Genomic DNA, 16,258 nt, shown 5'->3' with positions numbered 1-16,258 from the left:
AAGAATAGGGCACTTAAAAGCAACAGTCTGAAGAATCACTGATGATTTACTATGTCAATATGGTATTCTATTTAGTTAATAAAATCTGAGTCCAACATTATGACCTAGAACGTTTTAAGAAAGAGCTCTGAAAGGTCATCTCATCTACCTTATCACTGTAACACTTGTCTGCAGTTTCATTTGGCCTCTTATTTTCATAAGTTTTAAAAATTAAAACACAGTTTATCAAGAAAGTATAAATGAAAGGTAACTGTTTATTACTGGAGAAGAGAAGAATGTATACAAGAAAATCTAGATTCTTTCTCCTCATGCACTACTTTGGTAGTAAAGTTCCAAATATCAACTATGAAGATATTTACAAGGATAAATTTTTCTTAACATGTGACCATTTACTGTGTGGTGGATGTTTTTTCATAGAAATCATATACTTAAACTAAATATAATCTTATAGTTTACAAGAAGCTTAGAACATTGTATTAACAGAAGACGAGATTACATTTTACTGCAAAATATTATAAAAGTGATACAATTTTGTGGCTCTTAAACATTTAATTACTTGAGTTGAACAGCGGAATGGAAAAAAAAAAAAGCCCAACAGAAATATCATCAGGACACGCTTCGCTTTAAGATTTTTTGTATTCAATTCGTTCTACTTTCACGTCGTCTCCAATTAGCTGATACACATAAGTGACAACTGTAGAAGCTTGGATATCCATCAACACAAATGAAGGAATAATGTTTCTGGAAGAAAATATAAATAATGTCAGTGTTTTGTACTAAAAAGCAGTAGCACTATAAATTTCAATTTAGGATGACAATTTGGATTCAAGGAGAAATCTGGTTGTTAGACATATTAAAAAGAATAATCACCAATAGAAGATTGCCAAAAAGGCTATAATTATTTAAATAATCACATTTCTCTTTTATGAAATGTCACTTGTACAATTATTAACTTTATGAAACCCCCAAATTCCCAAATTGCATACTACTTACGTTTCCAAGGCATTATATGCTCCAGTGGCAGAACCTGGATTAATGTAGAATTTATTTTCATGCTCAAATGCTTCAAATTTATGTGTGTGTCCTGAAATAAGAATATCCACATCAAACTGCCTCTGCAACAGGGCTAAGCTGGCCATATCTCCCCATGGAATAACTTGATGTCCATGGATCAAACCAATTTTGAACTGCCCAACAGTTACAACTTTCTGTTCTGGATAATTCAGATTCTAAAATATGAAATAGACATAAGAAAAACAAATATTTTAGAGACATAGAGGTTTAAAAAATAACCTTCTTAAATATTCAATCTCATATGGGTGTTTTACTACAGTGCTCCACAACCAACATATTTGTTAAATATTTGATTTCTTCTCAATCTCTAAGGCTGCAACGGTGCTCAAAACATAATTTACTTTAGGTACACTGGAACTTATCATGCAATCCCTTTGTTGAGTTTTTTTTTTATAGAATGAGTTCTTTTCGGCTTTCTGTAAAGGATAATTCCCCCAAATTTATGTTTCCTTTATCTAAGAATCCAAGGAATATGACCTGTAAGCTAGGATATGTTCAAATTATATCCCAGGTTTTAATAGTTACATAGATGGCTTAAAATAATAATGATAGTTAAACTTATGTAGCACTTAGTATGAACCAGGCACTATTCTAAGAAGTTTATAAATATCAACCTATGTAATAATTACAAACAATCCTAAGAGGTAGATTCTATTATGACTCCCATTTTATGGATGAGGAAACTGAGGCACAGAGAGGTTAAAATAACTTGCCTAGGAGCACACGTTATTAAGTGTGTGAGCCAAGATCCAAATCCTGGTAGTATGGCTCCAAGGTCAAGCAAAAAATTTAATTCTTGCTACTGAAACTATCTTTAGCATATCATAAACAGAACCCCTAATATATTTTTAACAAATGGCAAACATATACTCGAATTATTGACAAGATGTCTGCCCCTTCCCTTCTCATCCCCCCACCCCACTTTTCACTTTCATGCCACCTCTAGTTTATTCAAACTTAAAACCAAAAAAAAAAAGCACCAATGAATTTAAATAGTTTATGAAAAAGCTTATATTCCTAGGAATAAAAAATAAAATTTTCATACTAGAATCAGGTTTATTAAGCTATGTCATACAATGTTAGCACTGTCATGGGTCTTAAAAATCATCTATTCCAATCATATTTACATAGTAGGGAACTAAGAAAGAGGATGTAACTTGCCTAAAATCTCATTATTAATTAATGGGCAAAGTTGGAACTCCAGAACTCCTTATTTTTCCTTTAAAGTTAGGTTTATTGAGGTAAAATTTACGTACAGGAAAATTACCCTTTTTGGTATACAATTCAAGGAGTTTTGACAAATGCATACAGTTGTGTAAGCACTGCCACAGTAAGATATAGAAAAGTCTATCCCCTTCTCAAAACTCCCTCATGCCTGTTTATAGTTAACCTTTGAGATAGGGAGCCATGGCAGGGTTTTCAGCAGAGAAGTGATGTAATCTTCACCTAAAAAGGATCACTCTGGTTGCTACGTGGAGAATAAACTGTGGAGGGAGCAAGGATAGAGTCAGGAAGCTGGAACACAGTAAAGTGATAAGTAGCTTGGAACAGGGTAGCAGAGGTGGTGGCGGGGTAAGTTCCTGACAAAAACTTTTTAAACTAAATGATAGTACTACAAAAAATATTGACAAAACCATATCAATTTAATTAGAACAAGTATGTAATATGTTTATTAAGTAGTCTAAAATCAGTGATTTTCAAACTGTAAGGGAGGGGTATGTGTAATAATTTTACATTGGAAAACTAAAAAAAAAAAAAAAAAGCAAAACAAACCTTAACAGTTGAGAAACTCTGGTCTCAAAAATAAACCTTATATATAAAAATCAAGAAAAGGAAATATTTAATTAATATATAATCAACACAACAGGAAAAAAAAAGGAAAGGGAATATTTGGGAAGGGAAAGGGAAGTACATCACCTCATCGAAGTCTCCTCTCACAATATGAACATCACCAGCCAGAGTCTTGAGATAGTCATAACTCTCTTTGGTGCAAAGGTTTCCAGTGCAGAGAATGTGCTGAATCTTTCCTGGCACCAGCAGTTTTTTGAATTTAGCTGGCAAACTGTTGCACCGGTGTGGGATGTGCAGGTCTCCTAATACCAACACCAACTTTAAAGTGTCAAGGTGAGAAAAGGTGTAATGTTAAACATGATTTCAAAACAAGATATTCTCCTCCCATAAGTCCTCTTTTAAATTAAACTAATCAGAGATTCCAAAACCCAAAAGAGCAGAAGTTACTCACATAGTTCCTATCATGACCACTTAAACACACATATGATTCTAAATCAATCTTCGTTTATTTGGGTCATAAATAGGCGTGCACACAATACAGGTAATCATTCTATTTATCAAGAATAAAATCAAGCTTTCTAAAGCGATTCATTCAGAGACCTATAAATTACACTCAAAAAAAATTGAAAAATGAAAAATATACTACCAGGCCCTATGGAATTTGATATGGTAATTCATATTTCTGCAGTTTTAATGTAAAACATCATATATTGATTCCAGGGATGTTAATAAAAAGAATGGTTAAAATTATAGAGGAAAAAAAGTTAACTCTATAATTTACTAGACTGACAACTATTTGGAGGAACAGTAGCCAAAATTTACAATATTTGTTACTTAAAATATTAACTATACATTGCAGAGGAATAAAAACAGCCTATGTTGCAAAGAGTTTCAATAGGGCAAACATGTGCTTCTGAACTATAATTTTGTTATCTTCTCTTTCCTTCATCATTAGACATCCTGACTGTCATATTTTTGTTTAGATCAAATTGTCTATGTATCCTCAGTTTAGTTCCCAAACTTAAAATAACATATCAATCTTTCATGTGCATTAGAGCATTAAAAAAAGAGAGAGATCAGCTAAATAAGTGATGAATTCAGCAGGAGGTGGTTTAGAGTTGGAACAATCTCAGACGACAAAACCAAATTCTGCATATAAATATAAAAGAATTAAAAAACCTCAATCCTGCAGATTTTTAATTTTAAAATTTCAAGATTTGACATATATACACCACTTAACACAATAATGTCAAAAAGATCATTTAAAAATAGTATTCGCAAAAAACAAAACAAAACAAAACAAAACAAACAAACAAAAAAAATAGTATTCGCCCTCCAAAGGACAAGAGAATCAATTTCTCCATGTCCATTGGTATAAGCACCTTCAGACGAGATCTGGCGCGTTCAGGGTGGTATGGCTGCAGACAGTATAAGCACCTTCATTCTATGACAGGATGCTTTCCCACACAGATATCCCATCCATAAATGTACATGCCCTTTAACTGGTTCTAAAGAACGCATTACTATTCTTTAATATTACCAAACATTAAATATCTAAAACAGGATAAACAGCAAAGTTTGGCCACTACAGACTTTGTAAGTTGAAATTAATCAAAACCAAAATGTGTAAAATTAAAATTATTACCACAATAAGCTTGATTCATCTTGCAACAAATATCAAAATGATTACAAAGGAAAGGAAATGTTATCAGGATATAAAGTAACTGAGGTAACACAAGGTTACAAAACTAGCTCACTTTAAAAGAAATGATTAAATAAGCTTCTTTACAAAGAGTAGTTTCAGCTGGTATTTGCTCAATGACATATTGTTTCAATCCAAATCTTAGTGGACAAAACATCTATGAAACTAAAAACCACCACATAATTTCCACCCTCAGTGATAATCAATACAAAAGTACCTGGAGATAGAACAATCTTCATCTTTAGAGGGGGATCCCTTCAGATATGAATTGAAGTACATAGTTAATGTGGGAAGCTGGCATTTGAGAAAAAGGTAAAAAAATAGATTTCTATATTAAAAAAAAAAGAACCTCAAACTCATAAATTAAGGGTATATGTCTATAACAGGTTGAAAATGTTTGAGCCTAATAATGAATGAGCTGTTCAATCTGAATGTGGTAGAACGAACATTAGTAAGACATGATACTCTATAATGATCTATGAGCTAAATTCTATAATGTACTGAGGATTATGCCCAAGTGTACCTAGACTATTAGCAGTCTAAAGATATAACTATGAATGGCCACACAGAAACTATTTCAAATTAGTAAGGATCCTTACTAGGACTTTGATTTCCTGCAGCTTTTTAAGTTATAGGGGGAATAGTGTCACATAACAAATACCATACTTTGAGCAGTGTCTTTGCCCAAATTCCACACTTTGGACAGTTCAGGTTAGACATAGATTACAGAGTCTTTTAAGACAGCAAAAGATCCTGGAAATGGCAGTCTTGTTAAATTCAAATAAAGAACCAACCTAATCAAAGCATAGGAATTTGGTTACTTCCTATTTGATAGACATAAAAGGGTGAAATCCCAGTAACAGCACCCAACCACCATTGTTAGTAGGAGCTAAGAGAAGAAACTTACTCTGTGCCCAGCCTTAGTGGAATGAAGAAGTTGATTGCAGACAGGGGAATGAAAAAAAAAGGGTGAAACATGACCAATGTTAAAAGAAAGCAACGAAAAGAAACAAACCAAAAAAAGAACAAAAAACTCATCGAATGAATATGCAAACAACTGTTAATGATTTCTGAGTGTTATGAAAGAAAATGTTAAAAATCAGCTTTGCTCAAAACATTACCAAAAGAACCATTTGCTGTACTATTAGATATCTCTCTCTCTCACACACACACACTTAAAATTTTTTCGACTTTTCCTAATCTCATTCGCCACTTTGACTCCCATCCGTTTTGTTTCCTGTTCTGTTTAGAATTTTATTTGGAAAATTCATCAGCAATAGCTTAAATGAAAGCTAACATTTTCTGGATCCTTTAGGACTAATTATTCTTCAAGTATATTGATTTTAATCCTCCTATGTTTAAAATTCTAGTAGTTGGAAAATTATGCTGCAGCTAGGTCATTTTGTACAGAAGATCTAACACAGCACTGTGAATACATTATCAAGTATTGGATGTACTGGATGATAAAAGCAGACACCTTCCTCCAGCTAAATCTGGACTTTCCCCACACTTGAATTTGCTGCCCATAGACTCTGGATACTACTGTATATTGAACATTTCTGGTCTCTTTTGCCAAATAAAATGCTTTTAATTGTAAAAGAATTGACTAACTCTAAATTTTGCCCAGTTCTATTTCACATGAAAAGTGATATTTCAGTACAACTACCATGAAAAAGTGTTCACCTCTCAAAAAAACTTCAGAAACATTAATATAGAAATCATGTCAGGTAATTTCATCTTCTCCCAGGGATAACTGTCTCAAAATTACTGTAAACTGGACTACTCTAATCTGGAGTCTGTTTAGAAGCAAAAATCAAAAGTGGGATTAAAGTCTCTAACATACATAAAGAAGCTAAAGAACCAGAGACCATGAATCTTTGGCTGTCACGTCTATAAGGCACCTTAAAGGCTGCTGGTCATAGAATCACGATCATCTTAAAAATGCAATAGATGTTCATCAGAGAGAGAAGTCTCTTTTCAGCAACACAAATACCAAGATCATGAGAAATCCTTTTAAAACCGTTCTTCACTTTGTAGGGGGTCAAGGGCACTTTGAAAATCTGATTACCGCTATTAGCCCTCTCTGGCAGCAGTTCCCGAGTTTTCACGTAGGCAGGCCTTGGGGTACCGACCTCCTGGGGGTGAGGGGATGATCTGGGTCAATCTGATGGACGAATGAGGTAAAGCTTCCCAAACTACTCCTTGCTGCCAACAATGACCCTTTCACCAGAAAAACGTTCCAAAACGTATTTCAAACCATTTCAAGGAGTTCGAAAACCATTAAGGAATCCTGCTCTAAAGGGTCGCAGCAGCCTGAGGAAGTAGTTCCAGCAACCCTAAAAGCTAAATCCAGTCCTTTTCAGGGCCCACTGCCACATTTCAATGGCAGCTGCACGGTATTTCAGGGGCGAAGGGGACAGCTCTTATCCACTTTCTCTAGACAGCAAACTAAATGGTAGTTTGCTTCTTCCCGTTTTGCCTCCGAGAAGCCAGCTTTCGCCACATGGGGGTGGTAACCGGTGGGTTACCTACTAGCGGGAGGGGCTTTTTGCGCGAAAGGAGCAAGGAAACGTCTGGAAGCAGCGGAGTTCCCGTGCTCCTTTCTCTGGGACGCTCGAGGCACAGGCCCAAAGGCCTTCCCCGGCTCGGGCGTGAGGGGCTCGTGACAGAAGCAGCAGCTGAAAGGGACCCTTTCCCCCCTTGGACGTCCTGTGGCTCCTGGGGCTGGGCTGCGAGGCCAGGGCTGGCCGCACCCAGAGGTGGCCGCTCTTTCCTCCCTTGTCTTTCCCCAGGCCCGGGCCCCGGCCGCGCCCGCCACGGCCTCCGGGATCGTTTAAGCCCTCGCCCAGAGACTCCCAGCGTCTCCCAACGACGCAGCACCCCAACCGAGAGGCAGGCCTCTGTCGCCGCAGCTGCCGCCCTCACCATCCTGTCACTGGGCTCCGCTCAGTCACCACAACCGCCGCCGCCCTCTCTTCCTCAGACGCCTCGACAACCCGCCCACCTCGCTCACAACCAATGAGAAGAGAAGTCGGCGAGAGACAGCTCTACGGAGGCCCGCTTAGGCTCTTCGCCGCCGTAAAGCGAAGTTGTTCTTTGGGAAATTGTGGTGGGGCGGTGGCCAAGATCGCGAAGTTTCCAAAAGCGCGGGCAACATCCGGGCGCCTGGGGCCCTCGAGCTGAGGCGCGCAGAGTGACTGACATTTTTAGGGATTGCAGTCATGCTGAAGTGCGGGATGAGCGGCAGTCAGGTGAAAGGTGCAGAGGCCTTTTTGACTTTCTGTGTAGAAAAGGGAAAGCCTAGGGTTCATGGGGAAGTTTCCACCATCGTCTAGTTTCTTGATCTTTGCCTTTCTGCCTAGGGGCTGAGGACACAAGGCCTGGCCACAGCCGGCACCCACCCACCCAGGGTCCTGTTAGCTTCTGAGGGGCGAATGACGGCCCATCTGCTTTTATTTATGCATAATATTTATATTCATAGGTGTCCATAAAATGAAGTTGCACTATCTGGACAAATATTGGAAGGGCAGCTTCAAACTCGGGACGATAGGACTGTGTGGGAAGTTGGGAAAAACAATGCTTGGACAGTAGAAGTATTTTAGTGCCATGAGAAAAAAGCATAAACCTGTTTTTTTTCCCCAAATTCTAGCATTTTTAATGTATGACCTGGGACAAGCCACGGAATCACTTCCGGGCTCAGTTTTCTTATTTGTAAAATGAGAATATTAACAGCATCTTCATTATAGGGTTTATTGTAGGAATAAAATGCAGGTAAAGAGCTCAGTAATGAATGGGAATGTATGAGAACTATTGTTTATTGTAAATGGTACTTTAAACATGTAAGTTACTCCAGAAAGTCTCTATTTAGAAAAGTAATGGTCATACAGATCATAACCTGAAAGTGATTATTGAAAGGCATCTTGTGTTGCAGCCGGCTTCCCCTGTGTTGACAACCTCTATGGAACAGTATTAATGAACAGGAAAGGGAAGCACAAGACCCCCCATTGTTGCATGTTCTCAGAGTTCTAGAAAGTTCTTTCTTGCAGTGTGTACCTTAGTTCTCAATAAGTGATAATTTGTATGATTGTTTAAATTTGTTTTTCCTCCGTAACTCTAAGCCCTGTGAGGGCAGGAGCTGTAAACCCGTCTTGTTCATTGCTATACCCGCATTGCCTTGGCTTGTACCGTCCTTGGAACATACTAGGTGCTCAATAAATATTCATTGAATGAATGAAAGGTCTTCATTAGCTAGCTCCAGGAAGAAGTGGTGAATGTGAAGTGGTAAAAAGGGACAAACGCCTCTTTTTCTCCCCCTAGTCATCCTCTCTTTCTCAGTTTGAGGCCTGCACCCCCACTTCCGGCTGTGCCGTGCAGCTTGCGGGATCTTAGTTCCCCCACCAGGGATTGAACCTGGGCCCTTGGCAGTGGAATTGCGGCGTCCTAACCACCAGACCACCAGGGAATTTCCCCAACTCTGATTCTTTTTTTAATTTATTTATCTATTTATTTTTGGCTGCGTTGGGTCTTCGTTGCTGCGCGCGGGCTTTCTCTAGTTGCGGCGAGCGGGGGCTATTCTTCGTTGCGGTGCGCACGCTTCTCATTGCGGTGGCTTCTCTTGTTGTGGAGCATGGGTTTTAGGTGCGTGGGTTCAGTAGTTGTGGCACGTGGGCTCAGTAGTTGTGGCTCACGGGCTGTAGAGCGCAGGCTCAGTAGTTGTTGCTCCACGGCATGTGGCATCTTCCCGGACCAGGGCTCGAACCTGTGTCCCCTGCATTGGCAGGCGGATTCTTAATCACTGCGCCACCAGGGAAGCCAGCCAACTCTGATTCTTAAGCATGATAATCTGATTTTATGTTCTGAAATTATTTTTCCTTTTTTCTACTTTTCCATGGATTGATATGGCCATCCATTTTTATTGCATCATAGTATCCCATATCTGTTTGCCATATTTTTTACTTATAATTTATAAGAACACAAATGGTGTCATACCAGATAAGACCAATATTTCATCCAGCCCTGGCCTCTCTTTCTGACAGGGCATCTAACTGTGTTTTCTGGGAAGATCTGGCATGTTCTGTGCTCGAACATCAGAGATACATCTTGAATTCCTCTAATTTCTCTCTCATGACTTGTTTTGACTTTGCTGCCTGTGAAGTTATTAAAACCCTTCAAACCATCTCCTATATGCTCTGTTTTCACACTTTTGGGGGGTGGGGGTATACATGTATTTAAACCAAGTTTAAAAATGCATTAGTATGGAAACTGGCTTGCCACAATAGTTCCATGCAACACTGTGAACATATAGAAAGGAAGAATTTTGTTGCATTTTATTATTTCACACACTCACTCTGTGAATTTATTATTTTTTTAAATATTTATTTATATATTTGGCTGCGCTGGGTCTTAGTTGCAGCATGCAGGATCTAGATCTAGTTCCCGGGATCTAGTTCCCTGACTGGGGATCTAACCCAGGCCCCCTGCATTGGGAGGGCAGAGTCTTAGGCACTAGACCACCAGGGAAATCCCTCATTCTGTTAATTTATTGAGCACTTACTATGTGTCTGGCATTTTGCCAAGGGTATTATACCATATTTCTTAAAACAATTTGTAGCATTAGTCTATAAAACACTGTTCTTTATGAATTTATCTTGAGTCCTGTGAATGCTGAAGTAGTCCTATGATTTTATTGTTTGAGAAAAAGAATGTAAAAGGCACCTTTCTTTTTCTCCATAGTATTTGGGAAAGCGATCCAAGCACTCTCACGAATTAGTGATGAGCTGTGGGTAGACCCTTCTGAAAAAGGTGTAAGTAAGAAATTTAACTAATAGATTAAGGAAAAAAGAAGATGTTTATAAATCCCAGTCCAGATTGAATGTTAACTAGGAAATCCAGAAATTCTAATCAGCCCTTTCACTGTTCATCTTTATTTTACATATCTAAATACATTTAGAGCGTGGTAAACTTAAAAATCATACACAGTTGATTTAAGCCAGAAGAAACAAACTGGTGGTCAAGAGGCTAGACATGGCTTGCAGAAATGTTTTGTGGGGCCTGCACTATGTTTTTTTAAAAAAATGAAATAATATTCTAACAGTAATTGGGAGAGTCCACATAAAAATCTGAATTTCCTGATTCTGTTGAAAACTCAGAAGATCTGATAGTTTGGGGCCTGCATTCCCAAGTGGAAGTAGTTGGCTGACTAACAGTTTCTCCCTTTAGGCGAGGGAAAATTTTGCTGCAATCTTTTTACTCCCTTTTATATTGCCTTCTGCCACTTTGTGCTTTAAAGTTAAGGCCCCTGTGGGCATTTACATTTTTACAATTATAAATATGTTCTTGTTACCAAAAACAAACAAAGAAAAATACAATTTCAGCATGCAGGATTTTAGACTTAATACCTATATATAATATATTCCGTTTAGATGTGTGTACATATGAAAATTAAATGCACACTGTATAATGCAGTCCATATCACATCAGTACTATAACTTATGTGTATAATGTAGTCCATATCATGCAGTTCACATCCCATAGCCTTACTCGGACATACTTCAATGCGATGTTAAACATAATAGAATTTTTTAAATTAAAATTAAATTAAATTAAATTAAAATTTAAATTTAAAAATTTTTAAATTAATCATTAAAGTTGATTTTTTTCCTGTATAGCTATTATTTTATTTTTCTAGCTTGCTTTAAGATCTATGAATTCTTGTCGGTCAGCATATGGATGTGTCCTCTTCTCGCCTGTGTTTTTTCAACATTATCAATGGTCAACCTCGGTGAAAATGAATGATGGTGACACAATATCTAATTTAAATTGCAAATTGGGAATGAAGGTAAGAGTAAGTGGGCATGGTTTTCTCTTGCATTGTAGAAATATTCATTATATAGGGCATAACACCTATTCTGTACTTAATACTTGGTTTAAATGGCATGCAGGACAGTCTGTTCATTTACGAATATACTTACTCTTCTTTTGTTAGGTTGTTTTTAAACTAATGAAGCAACCATATTAAGTATGTGCTCTTCTATAATGTGTTTGTGTTACAGTCAATTCTGCCTATCTTTAGATGTCTGAATTCCCTCGAAAGAAATGTAGAGAAATGCAAAATATTTACCAGATCTGATAAGTGCAAAGTAGTTATTCAATTCTTCTGCAGACATGGTAGGTATAATTAAATCCAGTTTAAAGTATGTGTGTGTTTTGTTAATATTTTTCATGTTTAGAATATTCAAACTGCATATCAAGACTTCCCATTGCACTATTGCTTAGAATTTGTATAGTTTTGTGGTAGGGCGGTTATAAATATTATCTTACTTGTCTCTGTAGAAGTACTGTGAGTTGATTGGTATTAATTATTTCCTTTTTTGGCTTGTCAGTGGCACAAGCTTTGCCTGCACACAGACCAATTTTTTAAATATCCATCTGAATTCTAACAATTGATTATTCTAAAATTAACTAGCTGCTTGATGATATTCTGTAAGACTGCCTTTGTAACAGTGTTCCTTGGAATGAACAGAAAAGAATAACGCCTACCTGTATTAAAAATGCTCCAGGAGGTAAATAGTATTTTATCTGGGGCTGAAAGAAGCATGGTAACTGGCCCAAGGTCACAGAACTAGTAAGTCACAGAGCCTGGATTTGAGTCCAGCCCCACAATAGTAGGAGCCAAAACCTTCATTCATTCTCGCTGCTACACCAAGAGATTTCCTGCCTCCCAGCCTTGCATGGTAGATATTCAAATGTTGTAGTCATATAGGATTTTACATGGTTAAATATGTATAGCATGGTGGTAAAGTGCATGGACTCTGGAGGTCAACAAGGTCTGGGGTGGAATCCTGCTCTGCCTCTTCCTTGCTGAGACATTGGGCGAATTATTTTACATCTTTGTGCCTCAGTTTCCCTATATGTAAAATGGGGACAATGGTAGTACCAGCCTTCTAGGGTTTTTGTGAAGATTCAATGAGTTACAGGAAGTTATAGTTCTAAAGTGTTTAAAGAAATACCTGGCATATTTTCTAAGAGTTAGCGCTAGTAATATTTATAATGATGGCTGCTATTTTATTTGAAGTTACCAGTTAGGAGTGTATGTTTTAAAAAATCTTGTATTTGTGGTATTGGTCCAAATCTTTTTATAGTGGAATGGTCTTCTGGAAGGTTATATTAGTGTTACGATTTATCTTATATTTCTTAATTTTATCTTACATTTATCTTAATATTTTTATTTCAGATCTTATTTATATTATATTCCTTAATTTTTCCCCTGCAAAATATCAATTTTTAACATTATGTTTTCCTTCTTTGAGCTTCAGTTCATGTTATAGCAGAATCATGTAAAGAGCATGATTAAAAGCCCAGCAAAGGTAGGGGGAGGGATAAATTAGGAGTTTGGGATTAAAATATACACACTACTATATATAAAATAGATAAACAACAAGGACCTACTGTATAGCACAGGGAACTATACTCAATATCTTGTAATAAGCTATAATAGAAAAGAATCTAAAAAAGAATTATATATATATATATATGTATAACTGAATCACTTTGCTGTACACCTGAAACTAACACATTGTAAATCAACCATATTTCAGTAAAAATTAAAAAAAAAAAAGCACACACACACACACACAAAAAGCACCGCAAGCTCTGACATCTCACAGATTTGGATGTGGATTCTTCTATAATTCTTATTACCTTTGTGACAGTACATAAGCTCTCTGAACCTTCATTTTCTTTTCTCTAGAATGGGGATAATCTTACCTACCCTCAGATTCTGGGGTTGTTGTGAGGATGAAGTGAGATCACATGTGTAAAGCACTTAGTGTGGTGCCTGACACAGAGGCAGTACTGAATAGTCAGTGACTGATGTTATTACAATTATACTCATCCCTTATTTCCAGCTAGATTTTATTTTTTAATTTTTTATTAAAAAAATTTTTTTTTTGGCTGCACCGCGCAGCTTTCAGGATCTTAGTTCCCTGACTGGGGATTGAACCTGGGTCCTCGGCAGTGAAAGCATGGAGTCCTAACCACTGGACCACCAGGGAATTCCCCAGCTAGATTTTAAACAACCAACTTTTCAGCTTCTTAAGTATGTCTCAAGTGGCTTGATTAATGTCCAATACATATTTGTGACTGGTTGATTTTTAATAGCTTTTGTAGGGAAGTTGTATGAGTTAGGATGCTATGTCAGTGGTCCCCAACATTTTTGGCACCAGGGACCGGTTTCGTGGAAGACAATTTTTCCACAGACGGGGCTGGGGGGATTGGGATGGTTCAGGCAGTAAAGCCAGCGATGGGTTGCAGTGGGGCTCAGCTGCCACTCACCTCCTGCTGTGCGGCCCAGGAGGTGGGGGGGGGGGGATGGGGACCCCTGCTTTAAGTTACAAATAACAGGGAAAAGAAAAAAACCACCCAGAAAATCCAACTCAAACTGACTTAAACAATAAGGAGGAATTTTGGCTCATGTAAACTAAAAGTTCAAAATTAGGTCATAGGTGTGTTTTGATCCAGGCTGCAGCAGCTGCTGCTGCTTCTTTTTAAAATTCTCTCAGGTCTGCATTCCTCTATGTGATTTATAGTAAGACCAGCTTCTCTTATAAACTTTTTTTTTTAACATCTTTATTGGAGTATAATTGCTTTACAGTGGTGTGTTAGCTTCTGCTGTATGACACAGTGAATCAGCTATGCATATACATATATCCCCATATCTCCTCCCTCTTGACGTCTCCCTCCTCTTATAAATTTTTAATAATGAGGTGACTTCTAGCAGCAGCAGCAGCTGGGGCTACATGCTTGCTCTTTCACATCTGGGGGAGTGAGAGCCATACTTCATACATGCACTGAACAAAAGTGCTTGACTTTGCTCTGATTGGACCAACCTAAACTAATCCTGGGGAGCCAGGGGAACTCCATTCTCTAATTGCCTTGGCTTATTGCCATATGTGGACCAAATTCAATTGCAAGGGGGATAAGATTACATCAATTGATTTATACCAATGAGGGCCCACAAGTGATACTGGAAGTGAAGTCAGTCCCACCCAAACCTCATGGCTGCTACATAACAGGGAAGGATGGCTCAGGAAGGAAGGGGGAAGTAGGGGATAGATGCTGATACCCAGTAATTGGGGTAAATAGTTATACTTTCCAAAACTGTATGTACCCAGGAAATTATGTTTGCAATTTTATTTTTATAATCTGGTGGAGAAACATCGGTCAAATTTAGTTGAGAAAAATCACCTGGGCAGAGATATCCAATAAACTGCTAGAAATACATATTTGGAACTGGGAAGAAATTAAAGACAGTGAAGTAAATTTGGCTCTCTTATTGATAGAAAACAATTGCAAAGGCATGAGCCACTAAAAAAGACTAACCTCTCTGAATCTAACCATAAATGGTTTCCAGAACGGTGATTTCTTAGGTTATTTAGCATCTGCTAATAGGAAAAAAAAAAGTGATTTATGTCATCAAGAACCAAGGTTCATATGAAATATTTACCTGCCTAATAATAATTCTATCAATTCTCTGTATTGTCATTGGCACTGGCCCCAGAGTGGCTAAAAATGAGTCAGTGAATTGTCCCTGAAGAACATGCTCTGATCTAAGGCACCTGCTAATAAGTTCTGTCCTGCTCAAGAAGACAGATCTCCGACAGAGAGGGGCTTCCATACGAGCGGTGCACTGGCTATTGAGTGAAAATAATTCACTGATTCATACATGTATATTAATGACATGGTGTCAAGAGGGCAGAATTTCCACTTCTCGGTTTTAAGGTTTTGTAAAAGGGCATTCTACAGATATGCTAATGACTTTAAACTTGCATAACAATGAACTTAAAGGGATTGGGAAACATTTGCCAACTTATAAGTATCACTAACCTCTGAAATTCCAAACCCCACAAATGGAACATCTCCAAAATAATGCTTGTTCCTTAGCTGTACCTCTTTAAGTTTGAAAGAGTTCTCTGGAGCCACTGAGGGAAGTTGCAAATTGAGCTATGAAACGGCAAGCAGAATTCTATCATAGCATCAGGTATGCCATGGCTGGCAGCTGATGGCATAAGGCAGTGCTCCTCAAGCCGTCCATGGACTGGCTGCTGGACCTCAAATTGTCTGTTACTGGTCTGTGAGAAGATAAGGAGCTTATGTCAGAATTTAAGTCAACCACATTACTAGGCATTCTCTTTAGTTCAGCTGTTTTGTTTTTGTTTCAATAGTGAGATTTCTCAATGAAGGAAGAGATTCTGGTGAAAATTCCTTGTCTCTTATAGTCCAATACTTTGTGCAGCATTAGATAAAATCAATAATGATACAGAGGAAACAGGACTTCTAAATTTTTATCCTGTTTGCATTCTATCAAGGAAAATTATTATTAAGCTGGAAGACTAGAAAAACCACAATGAAGAGGTACACCAAGCCAAGTTGCTTTAGAAAGAGCACAGTGGGCTCGTGCCCCGGTCCGGGAGGACACCGCGTGCCTCGGAGCGGCTGGGCCCGTGAGCCATGGCCGCTGGGCCTGCGCGTCCGGAGCCTGTGCTCCGCGGCGGGAGGGGCCACAACAGTGAGAGGCCCGCGTGCTGCAGAAAACAAAAACAAAAAACAAACAAAAAAGAGCACAATGGATGTACTTGGGGCAACAGATTCATAGGAGAGAAAGGTGAAGAGGAAGGGCTATCTAGGTGGTAG

General features: G+C 38.0%; 2 protein-coding genes across 2 annotated transcripts in view; one reads left to right on the top strand and one right to left on the bottom strand.

Moving 5' to 3' along the window:
• Positions 1–36: 36 nt before the first annotated feature.
• Positions 37–7,555, bottom strand: VPS29 (VPS29 retromer complex component). The gene is made up of 4 exons (XM_079943172.1): positions 7,493–7,555; positions 2,992–3,183; positions 994–1,229; positions 37–741 (listed from the first exon to the last, which is right to left on the bottom strand). The coding sequence occupies exons 1-4, from the start codon at positions 7,493–7,495 to the stop codon at positions 624–626; spliced, it is 549 nt and encodes a 182-aa protein (XP_079799298.1). The 5' UTR covers positions 7,496–7,555; the 3' UTR covers positions 37–623.
• Positions 7,556–7,698: 143 nt separating this feature from the next.
• RAD9B (RAD9 checkpoint clamp component B) overlaps positions 7,699–16,258 on the top strand; it is a gene marked incomplete at its 3' end in the record, with an annotated part of 31,411 nt that continues 22,851 nt past the window's right edge. The window contains exons 1-4 of the mRNA XM_079943171.1: positions 7,699–7,825; positions 10,301–10,371; positions 11,256–11,405; positions 11,620–11,734. Coding sequence (XP_079799297.1) covers positions 7,789–7,825; positions 10,301–10,371; positions 11,256–11,405; positions 11,620–11,734 — 373 coding nt within the window. The 5' untranslated portion in view covers positions 7,699–7,788. The remainder of the gene's footprint in view (positions 7,826–10,300; positions 10,372–11,255; positions 11,406–11,619; positions 11,735–16,258) is intronic.

The sequence above is a fragment of the Stenella coeruleoalba genome (assembly GCF_951394435.1).
Source record: "Stenella coeruleoalba genome assembly, chromosome: 14".
Taxonomy (NCBI): Eukaryota; Metazoa; Chordata; class Mammalia; order Artiodactyla; family Delphinidae; genus Stenella; species Stenella coeruleoalba.
Note: the sequence above shows the minus strand (reverse complement) of the source record. Positions and strands in the feature narration are given on the sequence as shown.

Coding starts and splice junctions, on each gene's coding strand:
- VPS29 (XM_079943172.1), bottom strand. Junction 1,230..2,991: donor TGAGAGGAGACTTCGATGAG/GTGATGTACTTC, acceptor TTCATATTTTAG/AATCTGAATTATCCAGAACA. Junction 742..993: donor GCATATAATGCCTTGGAAAC/GTAAGTAGTATG, acceptor ATTTTCTTCCAG/AAACATTATTCCTTCATTTG.